This window comes from Cyprinodon variegatus, unplaced genomic scaffold (genome assembly GCF_000732505.1).
Source record: "Cyprinodon variegatus isolate N-32 unplaced genomic scaffold, C_variegatus-1.0 Scaffold1291, whole genome shotgun sequence".
Taxonomy (NCBI): domain Eukaryota; kingdom Metazoa; phylum Chordata; class Actinopteri; order Cyprinodontiformes; family Cyprinodontidae; genus Cyprinodon; species Cyprinodon variegatus.
In genome coordinates, this window is record NW_015151744.1 from 165,067 (window position 1) to 179,819 (window position 14,753).

Consider the following 14,753-nt stretch of genomic DNA (forward strand, 5'->3'; position numbering starts at 1 on the left):
AATATTTTTACTTTCAAATGCAGCATAATATCCTTCTACATCAAACCTAATGCTACTTTCAGCATGTGTTTATTCATGTTTTATTTATTGAAAAAGAAAACTACATCAATGTTGCATTGTTACAACAGCAATTAATATATTTTTCTATTTGCTTACAAAAAGGGCTAAGATCAACTTTTCTGTTTTAAACAAAAGCTATGAGACTCTGAATACTTTGGTTACTTTATAAATGCCTGTTAGAAGTCAGGTTGAACACAGGATCAAAGACTTTCAAAAGCTGCAACTGTTTGTAAAGAGGTTTACAATGCACTGACCAGCAAACTAGACTGACAAAGTAGGAGCTATCGCAGCATTTAGAATTCATCATATTTAAGTTGAAGCTTAATGTTTTTGTTCCTTGAAACATACATGTATCATTCAAATTGTTGGTTTGGCCCAATATAATGAAGCTATTGAACTCCTCGGTTTGAAGAAAAAACAGAAAAGAGTTTCATCACCTCCTTGCTGGCTCCTCTTTGTTCAAAAAGTGTCTTAATCGCTGGCATCCAAGGCTGTAAACTATTATTTTACTGCATCTGGATCCTCCAGCCTAAACAGGAGATGCCTGGTTCATCCCTAACTACATCCAATCTATACTCTAAAAACTTACAAACCCCAAAAGTAAGAACAGAAAAGTTTTTTATTTCATTATAAGAAGAGTTTTTATCCTGAAAGAGAATCCAAATCCCAGTATTATGAAGCAACTTCACAACAAATAATGGTGGAAGGCCTTGATGAATATTGTAAACATTAGGCCTAAGTGATGCTATCATAATGGGGTATTTCGAGGCATGCTCAGTTACTGGTAAACACCGGCTAAATAAATAAAGGGGTGCTTTAAAAACATTTTTATCTAGGAAAAGTTTAGATCACTTTAATTGCATCATCTTTATCAGAACCAATTTCCTCTGCTCCACACACCTCTGCCTGAAAGATTATAGCTTTAAGTGTGGGACTGGTGGATGTGGGTCATCGATTCTGGATGGACAGCAGTGGTTAGTTTGTCACTGTCTCAGCGTCCCAGTGGAGAACACATTCCAAAAGTTTTGGACTTTCTGATAAATCCCTGAAGGATTCACTCAGTGTGGTGCCGCCGAAATCAAACCCTTCTTTCCATGAGAGATTAGCTGAGCGCGCATCACCCATCTGCCACACTGCAAACCTCCCTCCTAGACATGCCATTCAACTTAAAAGGGAATCAATGATCCATGTCGGGCTCTGTCTTTTAGAGTTTTGATAGAAAAGCTGAGAGTTCTTAAAGGTTTTTAGAAACAGCAGTAACAAAATGCTTTAATCTGTGTCTACTGCACACTGCTAAGAGGAATGAGAACAATTTCTATATAGCATAGCTGCAATTTAACTGTCAACTTAAACACTTAAGGGTTAAGTAAGAGTTTAAAAAAACTGTAGAGCATTGTTGGGTGTGTGTGAGTGCCTAAAGAAAGAGATGAATGCCATTCATCTGTGTCTGTGCCGCCATGCTTGGCCAGCTCACTCTGGTGTTTGCACAAGGAGCCAGAAGCTCACAGCAGGATGCCGGCGCCAACCATAAATCTGTTTGAGTTACTCCTAGTCAGCTCAGATACCCCGACCAACCAACATGTCATGCATAGTGCAAAGGTTTGTGTTCTCTACAGGGTGAAGCCATTAAACAGAGCAGCTACCACCGCTGGCTCCATGCCCCATCTTCCCCTCTTGCCCCTGGGAGTCCCAGTCTGGCATTCTCGCTTCATTTATTGGGCCAACTGATCCTAACTCAAAAGGTTATTAATCTACTGCCTTTTTTCTTCTCTCTGATGCATCTATATGTGACCCAACACAGCCCAAGAGAAACCACTCACAGATGCAACGAGAACGCAAGGAAATGAAGCATCTATGGATGTTCACTTGCACGCTTTATTGGCAAGCTAGGGAGTCACGGGATGTGGAAGTGTGAGGAAGTCTCACAGGACCGCCAACTGAACTACGGCCCATTAATGGACATGAAAGGATTAAGCATTGGGGAAAGATGGCCTTATTTATAAGAGTTGCAGGAAATTACTGGAAAGATTTACACTATTCCTTTTTTCCTAGTTTGGCAGGGAATTTCCAAAACATCCTTGCTGTTAACAGTTTTAAGTGGAATGTGCCATTGAAGACTGGCTGTTTAACAAGTCTCTCTTTTTTCTTGAGATCAGCACTCTTTTTCATGCAAAAGTTTGAACTCCATACAGCTGAGCTTGAGATGTAAAGAAAGACAACATTCAATTGTGCAAGGATATGGCCTGCAGGTCAACAGAATAAAACCCTAATAAAACTTCAGTTTATTTATATCACAGCTCCAATACACTAGCCTGATAAACCCGACTAAATGGGAGATGAAAGGTGTTATTCAGTCTGGCCCTGATGAATGAGACATCGGAAGATTGTTGATGAGAACAACCCGTTGTTTTTCAAACCATGTCTGTGCCTATTGGCCAACGCTCTGACCAATGAGTGCAACTGACTCTGATGTAGGAAGCATCTTCCTGCTCACGTTTTAATGAAAACCCAAAGTCTAATCCTTTCAAAACTGATTCCAAAGCGGAGTCAAAAATCGCCATCAGAGCCAGCGGTCCTTCACACATGACTATGCCGAGAGAGGGCCGCTGCAGACGGGCTGCGGTTAGCCCTGGCTGCCGTTAGCCTCGGAGGTTTCGCTGGTTGCCGCGGTCCTCTCAACTTCGGAAATAGTTGTTTTATTACGCATTAAATTGGTAAATGGACCATATAGTGACGCTTTAAAGTATAATATTCTCACTGCAAATTATCTTAAAACATACTTTTATTGAACAACAGCAACAGAAAGAGAACTTTTAACTTTCTATGGAGCTCTCCAAAGCTGCTGCCGCTGCAGTGCATGCTACGGTTGTGCTTTCTCCAGCGTTGTGCAGCTTTGTCATCATGCCCTCAAAACCCCGCCCGCTTCACATCCAGACATTCAAAACACATCTCTGCGTTGTGATTGGCCCGCCAGATTAAGGGCCTAGGGCACTGATGAGGCTAGACCCAGGCAAAAATTATTTTGGCCACAGGCGGATCGGGCTAGTTTACTAGGCTACCAATACACAGGATATGAAGGTATTTTACAGAGTCAGTTCAATCAAATAATGTATCCCAACCTTTAAACATCTCATAAAGCTTGGTTCCATTCCAGGACGTTAGTTTGACACCCCTTATGGACTGATGCCAAAATAATAGACATAGCCCTTATAAAACCTCTAAGGGCCAATCTCTAATTAGAGAAGTTAATGGTAAAGAGGAAGTCAGAAGGGAAAGAAGGCTATTAGAAGTCCTATCTGCAGTTTGGCAAAAGCCACGTACACAACAAAACTTTAAAAATAAGCACTCTGCTTAGAGTCTAAATACAGATTTTTAAGTGAAATCCTAAATGCTTTGTGCGGTATAAAACTAGAAAACTGAACACAACATTCCCACCCTGAAACTGTTTATTAATGCCTAAATTAATTTAAAACCTATCGAATCCTGCCAGTAAAATGTTCGCTTTTATTATTGTGGTGCTTGCAGTTTGTATCATATACCTGAAAAATGCTAACATCTATTTCCAGCCGCCATGAACAGTAGCGGAAAGCCCCCAAGAGGCAACCGGGCCCATTATGGCAGGATCGTAATCTTGATGAACTGACTGCACAGACAATGTTTTGAGGTCGATTTTCCACCTAAAAATATATTAAAACTACTTTTTACCTACTTATCACAGCAAAGATAGCAAAGCAACTCTCAAAAGATAGATGCTCTTGAACCGCGTCACACCTTAATGTGAACAAACATAAAAAAAGAACCAGCAAGCGCTTTTGTAGTGTTGTAATAAAAAAAAAAGGTTAGCTGCACTCCATCCTAAAATGCAGGAAATATTGTTGCAGAAAGTCTTAATTGCAAAATTTTTCAGGGGAGAATACCCCAGACCCACTATGCTGCACAAAGCCAAAAGATCTGATACACCAAGGTGTAGACCCTATGAAATATTCCTAACTAAAAACATGTGCTGGGGGACTGCAGGGGTGTGTGAAAATGTCACTTAGTAGGGGGAATTAGTGGAGCTGGACACAAGGCAATCCTAGAAGAAAACTTTTTGGTGCTGCCAGAGATTTAACAGTGTGGCACAAAAATGGGAATCACCAATTTTTTAGAGTTGGCATTTCATACTATAATTTTGAATTATTGTCACAAGAAATTTCAATTAAAGCTACAATGTGTTATTTTCAATTAAATCTAATGGTCAGACTGCAACTGCCTCTCCCCTCCAACAATACGGAGGCCGTTGCGGTACAAAATGGCTTCCTCGACGTTGCTTTACCTAAATTAGATCACAGGGTCAAGCTTTTGATAAAGCTGTTTTAATTTAGCCCTAGAAAAACAGTTTCATATTCTACCTCCAGCACAAAATAGCTAATACCACTGTGCTTTTTAGCTCTCTTCCTGAGCAGCGGCTAGCTCCTCCTTTTGGTTCCTTAGCTGATAATTCGTCGTGGCCAGACTGAATACACTATCTCCCCTTACCTCTGTTTGCCAGGTGATTCGTTTTGGGCACTCTGACAAAAAAATAACAACCAGCGATTTAAATCAGTCGTCTCCATACTAACCGGGCGGTAGCCTGTCCTGGTCGGTGTAAGTCTTGTTTACATAGATGATTTCATAAATAGTATTTTATTAATTCAATTCAATTCAGTTTATTCATATAGCGCTAATTCACAACAAATGTCATCTCAAGGCACTTTACAGTTAATGAAATCATTCAGTCAAATTGATTCAAAGTTTTCTATCTAAAGAAAACCAGTTGATCGCATCAACTCACTGACTCGAAGGCAACCCCTCACACCAAGCATGCTTGTAGCGACAGTGGAGAGAAAAAAACATTTTAACAGGAAGAAACCTCCAGAAGAATCAGGCTCAGTGTGAGCGGCCATCTGCCGAGGCCGACTGGGGTTCAAGGAGACAGAAACAGAGATACAAACGGTAACGGTAAAAGGCGGCCCCATCTAGGAAACACACAGCCAGGCAGACGAGCTCTGTCTTTTATTAGTCTATGTAGGATTGTATATGGGCCTATACCTTGGTGTATTCCCATTTGAGCGTGATTGTGATCTTTAGTCAGTTTTTTGTCAACTCTGTGCTGCTGTAGCGCAGATGTCTCCACAAATAAGAACCCACTCCTATGTAATTGTAAATAGCAAATTCTAAGGCAAACATAAAGATTGAGATTTTTCAGTCCATAGGATATAATAACATACATATAGATTGTATATACACCATTTATGTCAGTAAATCCCTGTAAATATCACACCCTGTAAGTTTAATGATCCTTTAATCAACATTAGTTATTCTTTTATTCCTGCTTTTACTTTTATGAGAAAATCAAAGTCACACATCACAATGTGTTTCATCTAAGTGATTAAAATGTCAGTTATTAGCTGACCAGAAAACCATAAAAGATATATTCAGAGATTCAGTGGGTGAAGATTAATGTGTCATAATGGCCCAGTCCAAATGTAAATCCAATTGAGAATAGCTCATAATTCGCTCCTCACAGAATTTCTATCTATACAAGTCTCACCTGGTTTGTATTAAGCTGTCTGTTCTCTAGTAATTCATCTGTCTGGAGTTTTCTCTCTCCGTTTCATTCCTTACAGCAATAAGGGCTGTCAGGAAAATATATATGATCCCTCTACTATTCAGTTTATGTTTTTCTGCTTCATAAACAGAACCACTGAAGGCAGAACCCCGGGCTCTTGAGCTCCTGGGCGGCGATCAGAGGGGCACCTTGCTGGCTAAAAACCAATCTGGATGCGCCATCAAAAAGCAGTTGCTGTATTTGTAAAAGAACACTGAATAAAATATAAATCTAAAGACAGGAACACATGCTGGATGTGACAGTAGCAAAGCAGAAAAAGGAAAGAATAGAGACTGGGGAGAACGCTGTGTGTGGGTGCATACAAATGGATGCTAAACCCTCTTTGTTCATGCAAGTATAATGCATTGTTGCAGTAGCTTGTAGAACAAGTACAATTTCAGTTCCTTCCTTCCAAAGCTCTGTGCAAGTGTATGCAGGCGATAATCCAAAATGCACAAAGAACGAACACCAGACAATAACAGAAAGAAGACAATAATAAAATACCCATGCAAAGCGTGAGAAACTCAATGCGAAAGGTTGTGCAACAAATTAGTGCGGATAAGCTCTGTGATGAAAAGCAGAGCGGGCACAGTCACTGAGGTCAAAAAACCCTGGCTCATACATACAAATAAACAGCAAAAAGATGCGATTAAACTTGATAAAGCTTCAGCCCTTATTAAACACACTCATTTGCACGTAGAGCAGCAGAGAATCAACAGTAAAAGATAACAAAGGCTCAAACTGTTTACTGTATTCAGCATTGCAATTTCACTTTTACTATAAATATTTCAAGATCTATACTAAACAAATAAAGAGTACAGTAAATATGTATGGCAACAATTCATCATATGTAGACAACAAGTTAATAAATATCCATCTATTAAAAAAAAAAGAAAAATTCAAATATACAGGGCCTTATCTCCCCACTATGAACCTCTTCAAATATTTGATTTTGTTTACCAAAGAATATGAGTTTGATACGAGCTACACAGTTATTGCACTGGTTTTTAATAAAACATAAGAAATATGATGGTGAAACAGAAGGAGCTGAAAACCTGCAAAAGGTTCCCAGTAAGGAAGCAGCAAAACACAAGAACTGAGAGTGTTTGAAACTCTTATTTTATTTTGTAGTAATTTTGGTCATTATGTTTAGTTATTATGATGAATCGAAATGCAGTGATTCAATAAATAACCACACGGATACTGGCACTGAAAAAGATTTTAAAGCAGGTATTGCTGAAAAAGGACCAAATACATTGGGCCACATGTATTTGGTCTATTCAAACATGCCATACTTGGTTATAGAGAGAAGTTTATGACAGCCTTTTCAAGCTAAATCAAGATTTAACATGTTTCCATTAATCTTTCTTTGCTAATTCTGAAGTATTGCATTAGAAGAGCTTGTTGGAAGCAGGAACATTAAAATTATGACTAAATTTCGCAAAACAGTTTTTACCCTTGGCTTAGGTGGTGTAAATGTAAATGTGCTAAAGTGGGGATAAAAACTAATGCATTGAATAAGTTCCAATTTAGTAAACCTGATTACCTCACCTGAATGATCGGCTGTTTCTCCGTCCTTAATACAAATGTTAGAATCACACTTCTCTTTCTACGTCTCTGGATGGCATAAACCACTGCTTATACAAGCTGACATGACAAAGTAAGCCAGCTTGCCCGATAGAAACCTCGGTCCATTAATGATTTGTGTTTCAATCCGATTTGCAGCCTCTACCTCCTGTTTCTTGCAGCCAAGCGTTACTTTTGCATTGCCTGGTTAATTTGCTCCAAAGGATGGAAACCACTGATCTCTATTTATTCACTGGACCGAAAAAACTGAAGTCACCTGCCGCCATCTTGGTCCTGCCCACTTTCACAGAATAGCTCCATAAAAATGCCTGTAATGTAATGTAATTACCATAACAATGTAATCAATACATGTATATCACATGTACGTCATCAATTTAGATTTTTTTTGCACATCATCAGATAGTGTGTGCGTGTGTAATAGTCTTAATATCTGACCGCAGTATTATTATGCTCCATTAACTCACAAATTTTCTTGTGATGGATTTGAATAATATTCTATATTAGATGATTTATAGACTTCATACTGAATATGCAATGTGATGTGCCCATTTTACCATAAATTACAGTGATATACTGATGCTATGAATCAGCAAGTGTGTGTTAAAGCAATGAATATAGCTTTATTTTCCAGTCTTGAGACCCCCTGATAATGAGAACATCATCATGGTTTGATGCTGTAGCGCACGTATTGTTTACATTCCGACCTGTCTAATCAGGGAGTACCAATATGACGGCTGGTGACCTCAACAGCACCATGTACGATCAGCAATCAAGTGAATAAGTAGAGATCAGTGACGGAAACACATTTTCCTTTTTCTTTTTTAACATTTGAAGAGTTTCTTCAAAATGTATGACATTTAGATGTAAACATGGCTAGTAGCTGGTATTTAGAAAGGTATCAGCATCTGCAGGTATGGAAATCTGAATCGACAGTTAAAAAATGTGGATTGGTGCATTCTTAAATATACATTTATCTTCTTTGGCATCTTTATGTTAAAGGACTTCTTTACTATAAATTTTTATTCATAGTGAAGAAGTTTATACATCTGATTAACTCATGTTAACAGAAACAAACAGTCACTGAGCAGCCAGGAAATTTTACAGGTTTCTCCTCGACTTTGTCTCTTATTACTAGAAATTAAAAGGAATGGGCTGAGAATGACTTTTGTCCTTTACGTTTCTTAAAATGTCCTCATTGCTAACTAATTTATTTTATAGCTGTCAGTCAGCCCATTAGGAGGACAGCACAGTGTTTTCTCACCTGGTAATACAGCTCCATGTCACTCACCGCCCTGTACATTGTTACTAAACATTTAATTTAAAGGTAACATTACTTATGCCTGTCAGAGGAATTATATATATATCATTATTGGAGTTGTGTAATTAAAGAGTAGTGGCCTAAGAATACCAACATCCTATGTTAAGCTCTGTATGAACGACAAACAGCCTCTGTTATTCCAAAAAATGGGCCGAAAAGAAATGTAAAAAATCGTTTAAGATCTTTAGCACTCCTGAAATAGCAATAGATACCGATGTTATGCTACGTTCATACTGCAAGCAGCAGAGGCAGCACAAGCTGCCAGTTTACATGCAAAATCAATGGTTGCCGCACATCTTGGCGAGGCAAAAAGGTCCCACAGCACATTTTGAAAAACAGGAGCAATGCGTCTGAGCAGGTGGAGCAGCGCGTCATGAACTTCAGAGCATCTAATGCATGCAACGAGCTTCAGAAGCAGCTGCTGCTGGAGAACTTTTGCTGCTTGAATCAGAGAAGCTGATCTGGGTGCTGACAGGGAGACAAAGACAGCGCTGTTGATGGAGATCGCTACGATCAGTCCTCTGAAACAGTTTATCAATGCCTAAATGAACTTAAAATGTCAAAACGTGTCGGCAAAATGTGTTCGCTTTTATTATTCTCTCGCCTACAGTTTGGATTACACATAAAAAACGACTTCCAGCCGCCGCGAACTGTAGTAGAAAACTGCAAAGAGGCAACCGAGCCAGAGGCTGCTGTTGAACAGGATTCCTAGTGACAGCTAGGGTCTGAGCGGCTCCGACAGTGAAATAATATTTGAAGGCAGGATGGTAATCTTGAACTGATCGCACAGATTAAGTTTTCAGGTGGACTTTCTCACTTAAAAACATATTTAAACTACTTTTTACCCACTGATCACAGCAAATGTAGCTGCCATTGTTACAGGCAAAGAAAGGATAGGGTGAAAGCGAGAATAATGTAAACAGGGGAACTAGCGAGCGTTGGAAAAGTGGTTTTGTTATGGACAACTGCTGAAGTGTTCATGGACTGCTATGCAGAATAGGCAAAGTAGGCAGTAAGGGACGGTACCACTAATGATTTGCTATCTTCAACTTATTGTTCTGTTGTGTCTATGATCATTCTATTCAGCTAAAGTTAATGTACTTAAGATAAAAGCAAAAAGCAATCACAAGTGTACTTTTTGTTTTCAAAGAGATCTTCTCGTGTTTAGCATTTTTAAATCACAGCATTTTAACTGTTAGTAAAGGAGAATGGCTGCAATGTTCACTGATTTTTATTCTTTAAGTAAAAAATATAAGCATGCACATTTGAAGTTGATTACTAGCACTTTAATAGATAAAAATATGAGTGAGACGTAGAAGTTTTTAGTTAATTCTAAAAGAATGCTGCGCTGTAATAGCTTCCCTTGTACTTGTACACAAACATTCTTCTATTATTACTATTCCTCAGATCTCAGGTTTAGTGAAACTTTTAACTGACTCTGAGGACTGCAGTTGTACAACAATAACATTAATCTTTCAAAATTGTTTAATAATTCTGCAAGCAGTATACTGTATGGGTATATTCTACTCACTGAGTCTCTTGGCAGCCTCCTGGGCCTCAGAAGCTGTGTCAGCCACGTAGAAGCGCTGGACCGCCACGCCGCTGTCCTGCATCAGCTTCTTGCTCTGGTACTCTTGTAGATTTAGCCATCTCCGGGGACTCAGCCAGGTGCACTGGGAGAAGCAAGGCGGAGGGAGAATAAATTTTACTTGGAAGGTATGAATGAAAGACAGCTAACATGGTACACAAACAGCTTTTTTTTTTTCAGCACTTAAAACATGAGTAAGGATGCGATTCCCACTGCTGGGGTGTTTTGCATTATACACCAACAAGCCGTGTTTTGCACCTGCATTACAGCTAAGGAGGTGTTTGCAGCACCGCCAGACATTGGCCCTGTCAGCTCCAGCTGTTGCTGCTATTAAAAAGAAATTGGCTTTTTAATGGGAAGGAGAAACACAGGCTGTTTTAGAGATAAAATCCCTCAGCGCCGACTCGCTGTGCTAAACGCACAGGTGTAAGTGCAATTTGACATATAACTACATATTCATGCACACTAGTGCTATCAAAGAAAAAAAAAACTTTAGAGAGCCATTAGCAGAGGAAATGCCATTAAATTAAGTTTAAAACAAGGATTTTGATGTCAATTAGGCTATTGCAGATAAATGATGGTTTGGTGTTTATGTTCTCTGACTTGAACATTAAACAAATGTGAAGATAACGTTAAGAATGAAATATATCCAATTTATGTTCAGGCAAGTTGTTTGAGGAAGGACACCTGGAAATAAGAAAAACAAACTCATAAAACTAAACAGAAGGTTCAGATATTTCACTCAGCTTCCATTTAAATGGCAGACATACTTAAAAACCCACACTGTCGATCAACAAAAAATCCAAACCATCATCAAGTGAGGTTGCTGCTCTTTAGTATAAACTGGGTTATGAATAAAGCCAAAACAAATTATGAGCAGTTCTAAATATCAGTCAACCTTCGTCCAAAACATTCATAGGTCAGCTTAAGGAATGAAGAATATAATAGATTTTGTTTCATGGCATCAACTGTAATGGTACCATATTTTATACGTTACGAGTAGGGCTGCAACAACGAATCGATAAAAATCGACTTTTAAAAGCGTTGGCAACGAATTTCATCATTGATTAGTTGTGTCGCGCGATTATTGCGTCATCCGCCGCGCCGTCATCACTGCCTCTTGACTGAAAGAGGAAGAAAAAAAAATATGGCAGAGCGAGTCAGCACCGCAGGTGCAGTGTTGCCAACTCAGCGACTTTTCAGACCCCTCGAGCGACTATTTTTCAAAAAAGCGACTAGCGACAAATCTGGCGACTTTTTTCGGTGTCACTGGCGGCTTTTGGAGACTCTTACGTGAAAGCATGTATCGTTCCTACTCTGCCGTGGGGCGCCTCCCCCCGCTCCCGCAGGAGTCCCTCTCAGCGCTGCAGTCAGAGCCTCAGCGTCCAGACTGCAAATGAAGCGCGCATGCACCGGGATTGACGGCGCAAATTGATCAAAATAATTAAAATAGCCTGCGCTTTGTAAAGCGAAAAAAGTGATAACATGCAACTTTTTTCAAAAGAAATTAACATGGCACGGAACCACCATGTTTGTTTGGTTTTAAAGTGGGGAAACGTTACGTTAGTTTCTCAGGTAGCTCATCTGATGCTTTCCTTACCGTGTTAGTAGGTTACAGACAGTGATAAGGTTGGCTACTTATTTTACTTTTAATTTCATTTGAATTAGCTCAAGCAGCGTTTACATTTACTTTATAAATAAATTAACTTGCAAATTATGAGGGCAAGGCTTTTAAAGTTTAAATCTTTTGGCAAAGATAAAGTAAAGAAGATCCTGCAATTTATGGAAGTAAAGCAGAATAAAATCCAGCAAGATCAGTAATATGTCAATTAATTATATGCCACATTCCCATGTAAATATCTGTCTTTGGAGGATGTGTTTTTTAGCACCCCTAGTTCTCTCATTTTTATTCCAAATACAATTTATAATTTGAATCACAGGGCTATTTTTATCTCTATGGTTCAGTATTTTCTCAAGTAGCAACTTTAACTGCTATACTTTCCTGTCTTAAAAGGCAGAACTCTTCTAGTCTAAAAAAACCTCATTGTTGAAATGGGGGGGGGGGGGATTGTTTGAACCCCTTAGGGGCTTTAAAAACAAAAATGTCTTTTTTTGCGCTTTATGAAACAAAGTAGCCTATATTTTGTGGATGTACAGCTACATTTCTCATGTAAGTTTGCGTAGTTTTAACACAAACATTTATTTTTCATATTGCACCAGTACAGTTAATGAGCAACCTGTACTTGTGTGCTTGTTTGTTCTGTCTAAAATGTTTATTTTGGAATAAAGAGGTTAATATAAAAAATATTTTTTGTCCGATTCATCGATTAATCGAAAAAATAATCGTCCGATTCATCGATTTTTAAAATAATCGTTAGTTGCAGCCCTAGTTACGAGGAATAGCAACACGAGCAAGTAACAGGACGATTAGCACTTCTGGTACTAAAGGCATTTCCATTGGAGATTAAATGTGTTTACTGAAAATGCTACACTGTGCATCAACCAAAGCACATCGCATTCACTGTCAAACATGGTGGTGGCAGTGGCTTGTGTGCAGAGTAAATACAGGTTCTGCTAACTGTAGAGCAAAAATCTTTAAGGTCAGATAGAAGAGCAGATCACTGAAACACACTGGCAGCAGCCTCATGATGCAGGGCTGCTTTGAGCTGCTTAAATTGGAACAATTGTCAACAAGAGTCACGACAGCCACAAACGGAACAACATCATTCCTGGTTGTTTTTCAAAATCATAAACAGATACAACTAGCAGTTAATCAGTTTTGGCTCTCGACATTCAGCGACAATCAACAAACAACAGATCAGTGCAATTCAATTAAAAAATACCTAATTAATGCAAAAGTGAAGTTAAATAATGCAGTAACTGATTATTTAAATGGGATTCTTTTTCACAGAGTTGCTGTAGGTGTTGGCTGGAAGAATCTTCTGTAGCTCTCCGTCTTTACAACGGATCCAGAGAAGCCTCTGACTGAACACATCCTGTTGTTGTTTAACATCCTGATTAAGAGCATGCTCACCGTTATCCATAATATTTGTTTCTTTATATAGATTTATTTGTCTTTTTTTTAAAAGTAATTTGCTCTGATGCTGTTACCCCAGCAGAGGATAGAAGAGAGAGACCACACCCTCCACAACAGACCTATAAAAGATGTGCAGCATATTGCCGCAAACACTGAAGGACCTAAGCTTTCATAGGAAGTACGGTCTGCTGTGTCCCTTCTTGTAAACTGTGTCACAGCCGAGTTTTTTGTCCAGTTGAACACAAAAGGTATTTATACTCCTCCACTACCTCCACTTCTTCTACCATGATGTTAACAGAATTCAACTTGTTCCTGTTTCTTCTGAAATCTACAATCATCTCCCTTGTTTTACTGACATTCAGGATCAGATGATGGTTTCCACAACATGCCACAAAGCGGTTCACTACCTACCTGTTCTCAGCTACTTGTCCCTCTGATGAACCCAATGATTTCTGAGTCAGATCTAATAATCAGTAACCAATTTGGAAGATATTAAACATAAAAATAGGCCTAAAATACATACTTTTTATACTAAAACTTTGCTGACAGGAATTATTAATTAAGAAAAAAAGAAACAAAGCTGACTTTTCATACATATTAATCTATGTTAAAATATTCAGACACAGATGAATTAGGTAAAAAATGTTTGCCTGGGTGAATTCAAAACTAAAATGTTTGCTTATAAGAAATCAAATTACAGCTGGAAAACTTCTTCACTACGAATTAAAAATAAATGATGAATTTAGGGGGAACAAAGACAAGGAAGCTGATGAATAAATGACAAATCTGAGATGACTCTTCATAAGAGACTGAAAAAAAACTGGGAGATACAAACTTTTTGCCCATAGCAGCTTGCTAGTTTTTCTATTTATAGGATTAAGCCTGGTTGAGTTGGAAAAGCAAGGTTCCCATGTGCATTTTCAAAGCCTGTGACTTGAGCATTTATAAGTAATAGGGGTAAGAACACAGTTTTGTTATCTGTTGAGCATATAGGTGGAGATATGACGATGACCAGCTCACACTGGGTACCAGGAATAAATTAAAATGAATTAGTTAATTCATTTATACAGTTTTATGCAATACAAAACCATGTAGTGCCAAACCATCCTGCAACAACACAACAAACACAAAAAAGAAAAAAGTCCAGTTTCTCTCATATGTTTTTTGAAACCTCAGAGATGTCCCACTGATTCAGAATCCAACATTATCAGTCAGGACTATGAACCCATGCTTCAAAATCCTGAATGAACTTAAAAAGAAATGGTAACCAAGGGGTGTGTGGAAGGGAAAAAGTGTGAAAATGATGCTCCCAAATGGCAGAAGGGTTCACGCTTTCAGAGAGATGCATTTTGGGGGGAATGATGTACTGTATGACCAATTCCTGACCTGACAGTTCCTGGTTGTTGATGTAACTGAAAAACTTGAAAAGTGTGATTTAAAACTATGAAAGGCAGCGACTTGTTAGACCAACATTTTTGTCTTAAGCTACACAGCTTGGATACAAAAGTTGCCTGCAAACAAAGCACAGATGCCT

General features: G+C 38.7%; 1 protein-coding gene across 1 annotated transcript in view; it reads right to left on the reverse strand.

Moving 5' to 3' along the window:
* suclg2 (succinate-CoA ligase, GDP-forming, beta subunit) overlaps nt 1-13,506 on the reverse strand; it is a 117,576-nt gene extending 104,070 nt beyond the window's left edge. The window contains exons 1-2 of the mRNA XM_015402048.1: nt 13,489-13,506; nt 10,126-10,267 (exon numbers count right to left, since the gene is read on the reverse strand). Coding sequence (XP_015257534.1) covers nt 10,126-10,267; nt 13,489-13,506 — 160 coding nt within the window. The remainder of the gene's footprint in view (nt 1-10,125; nt 10,268-13,488) is intronic.
* Nucleotides 13,507-14,753: the final 1,247 nt, after the last annotated feature.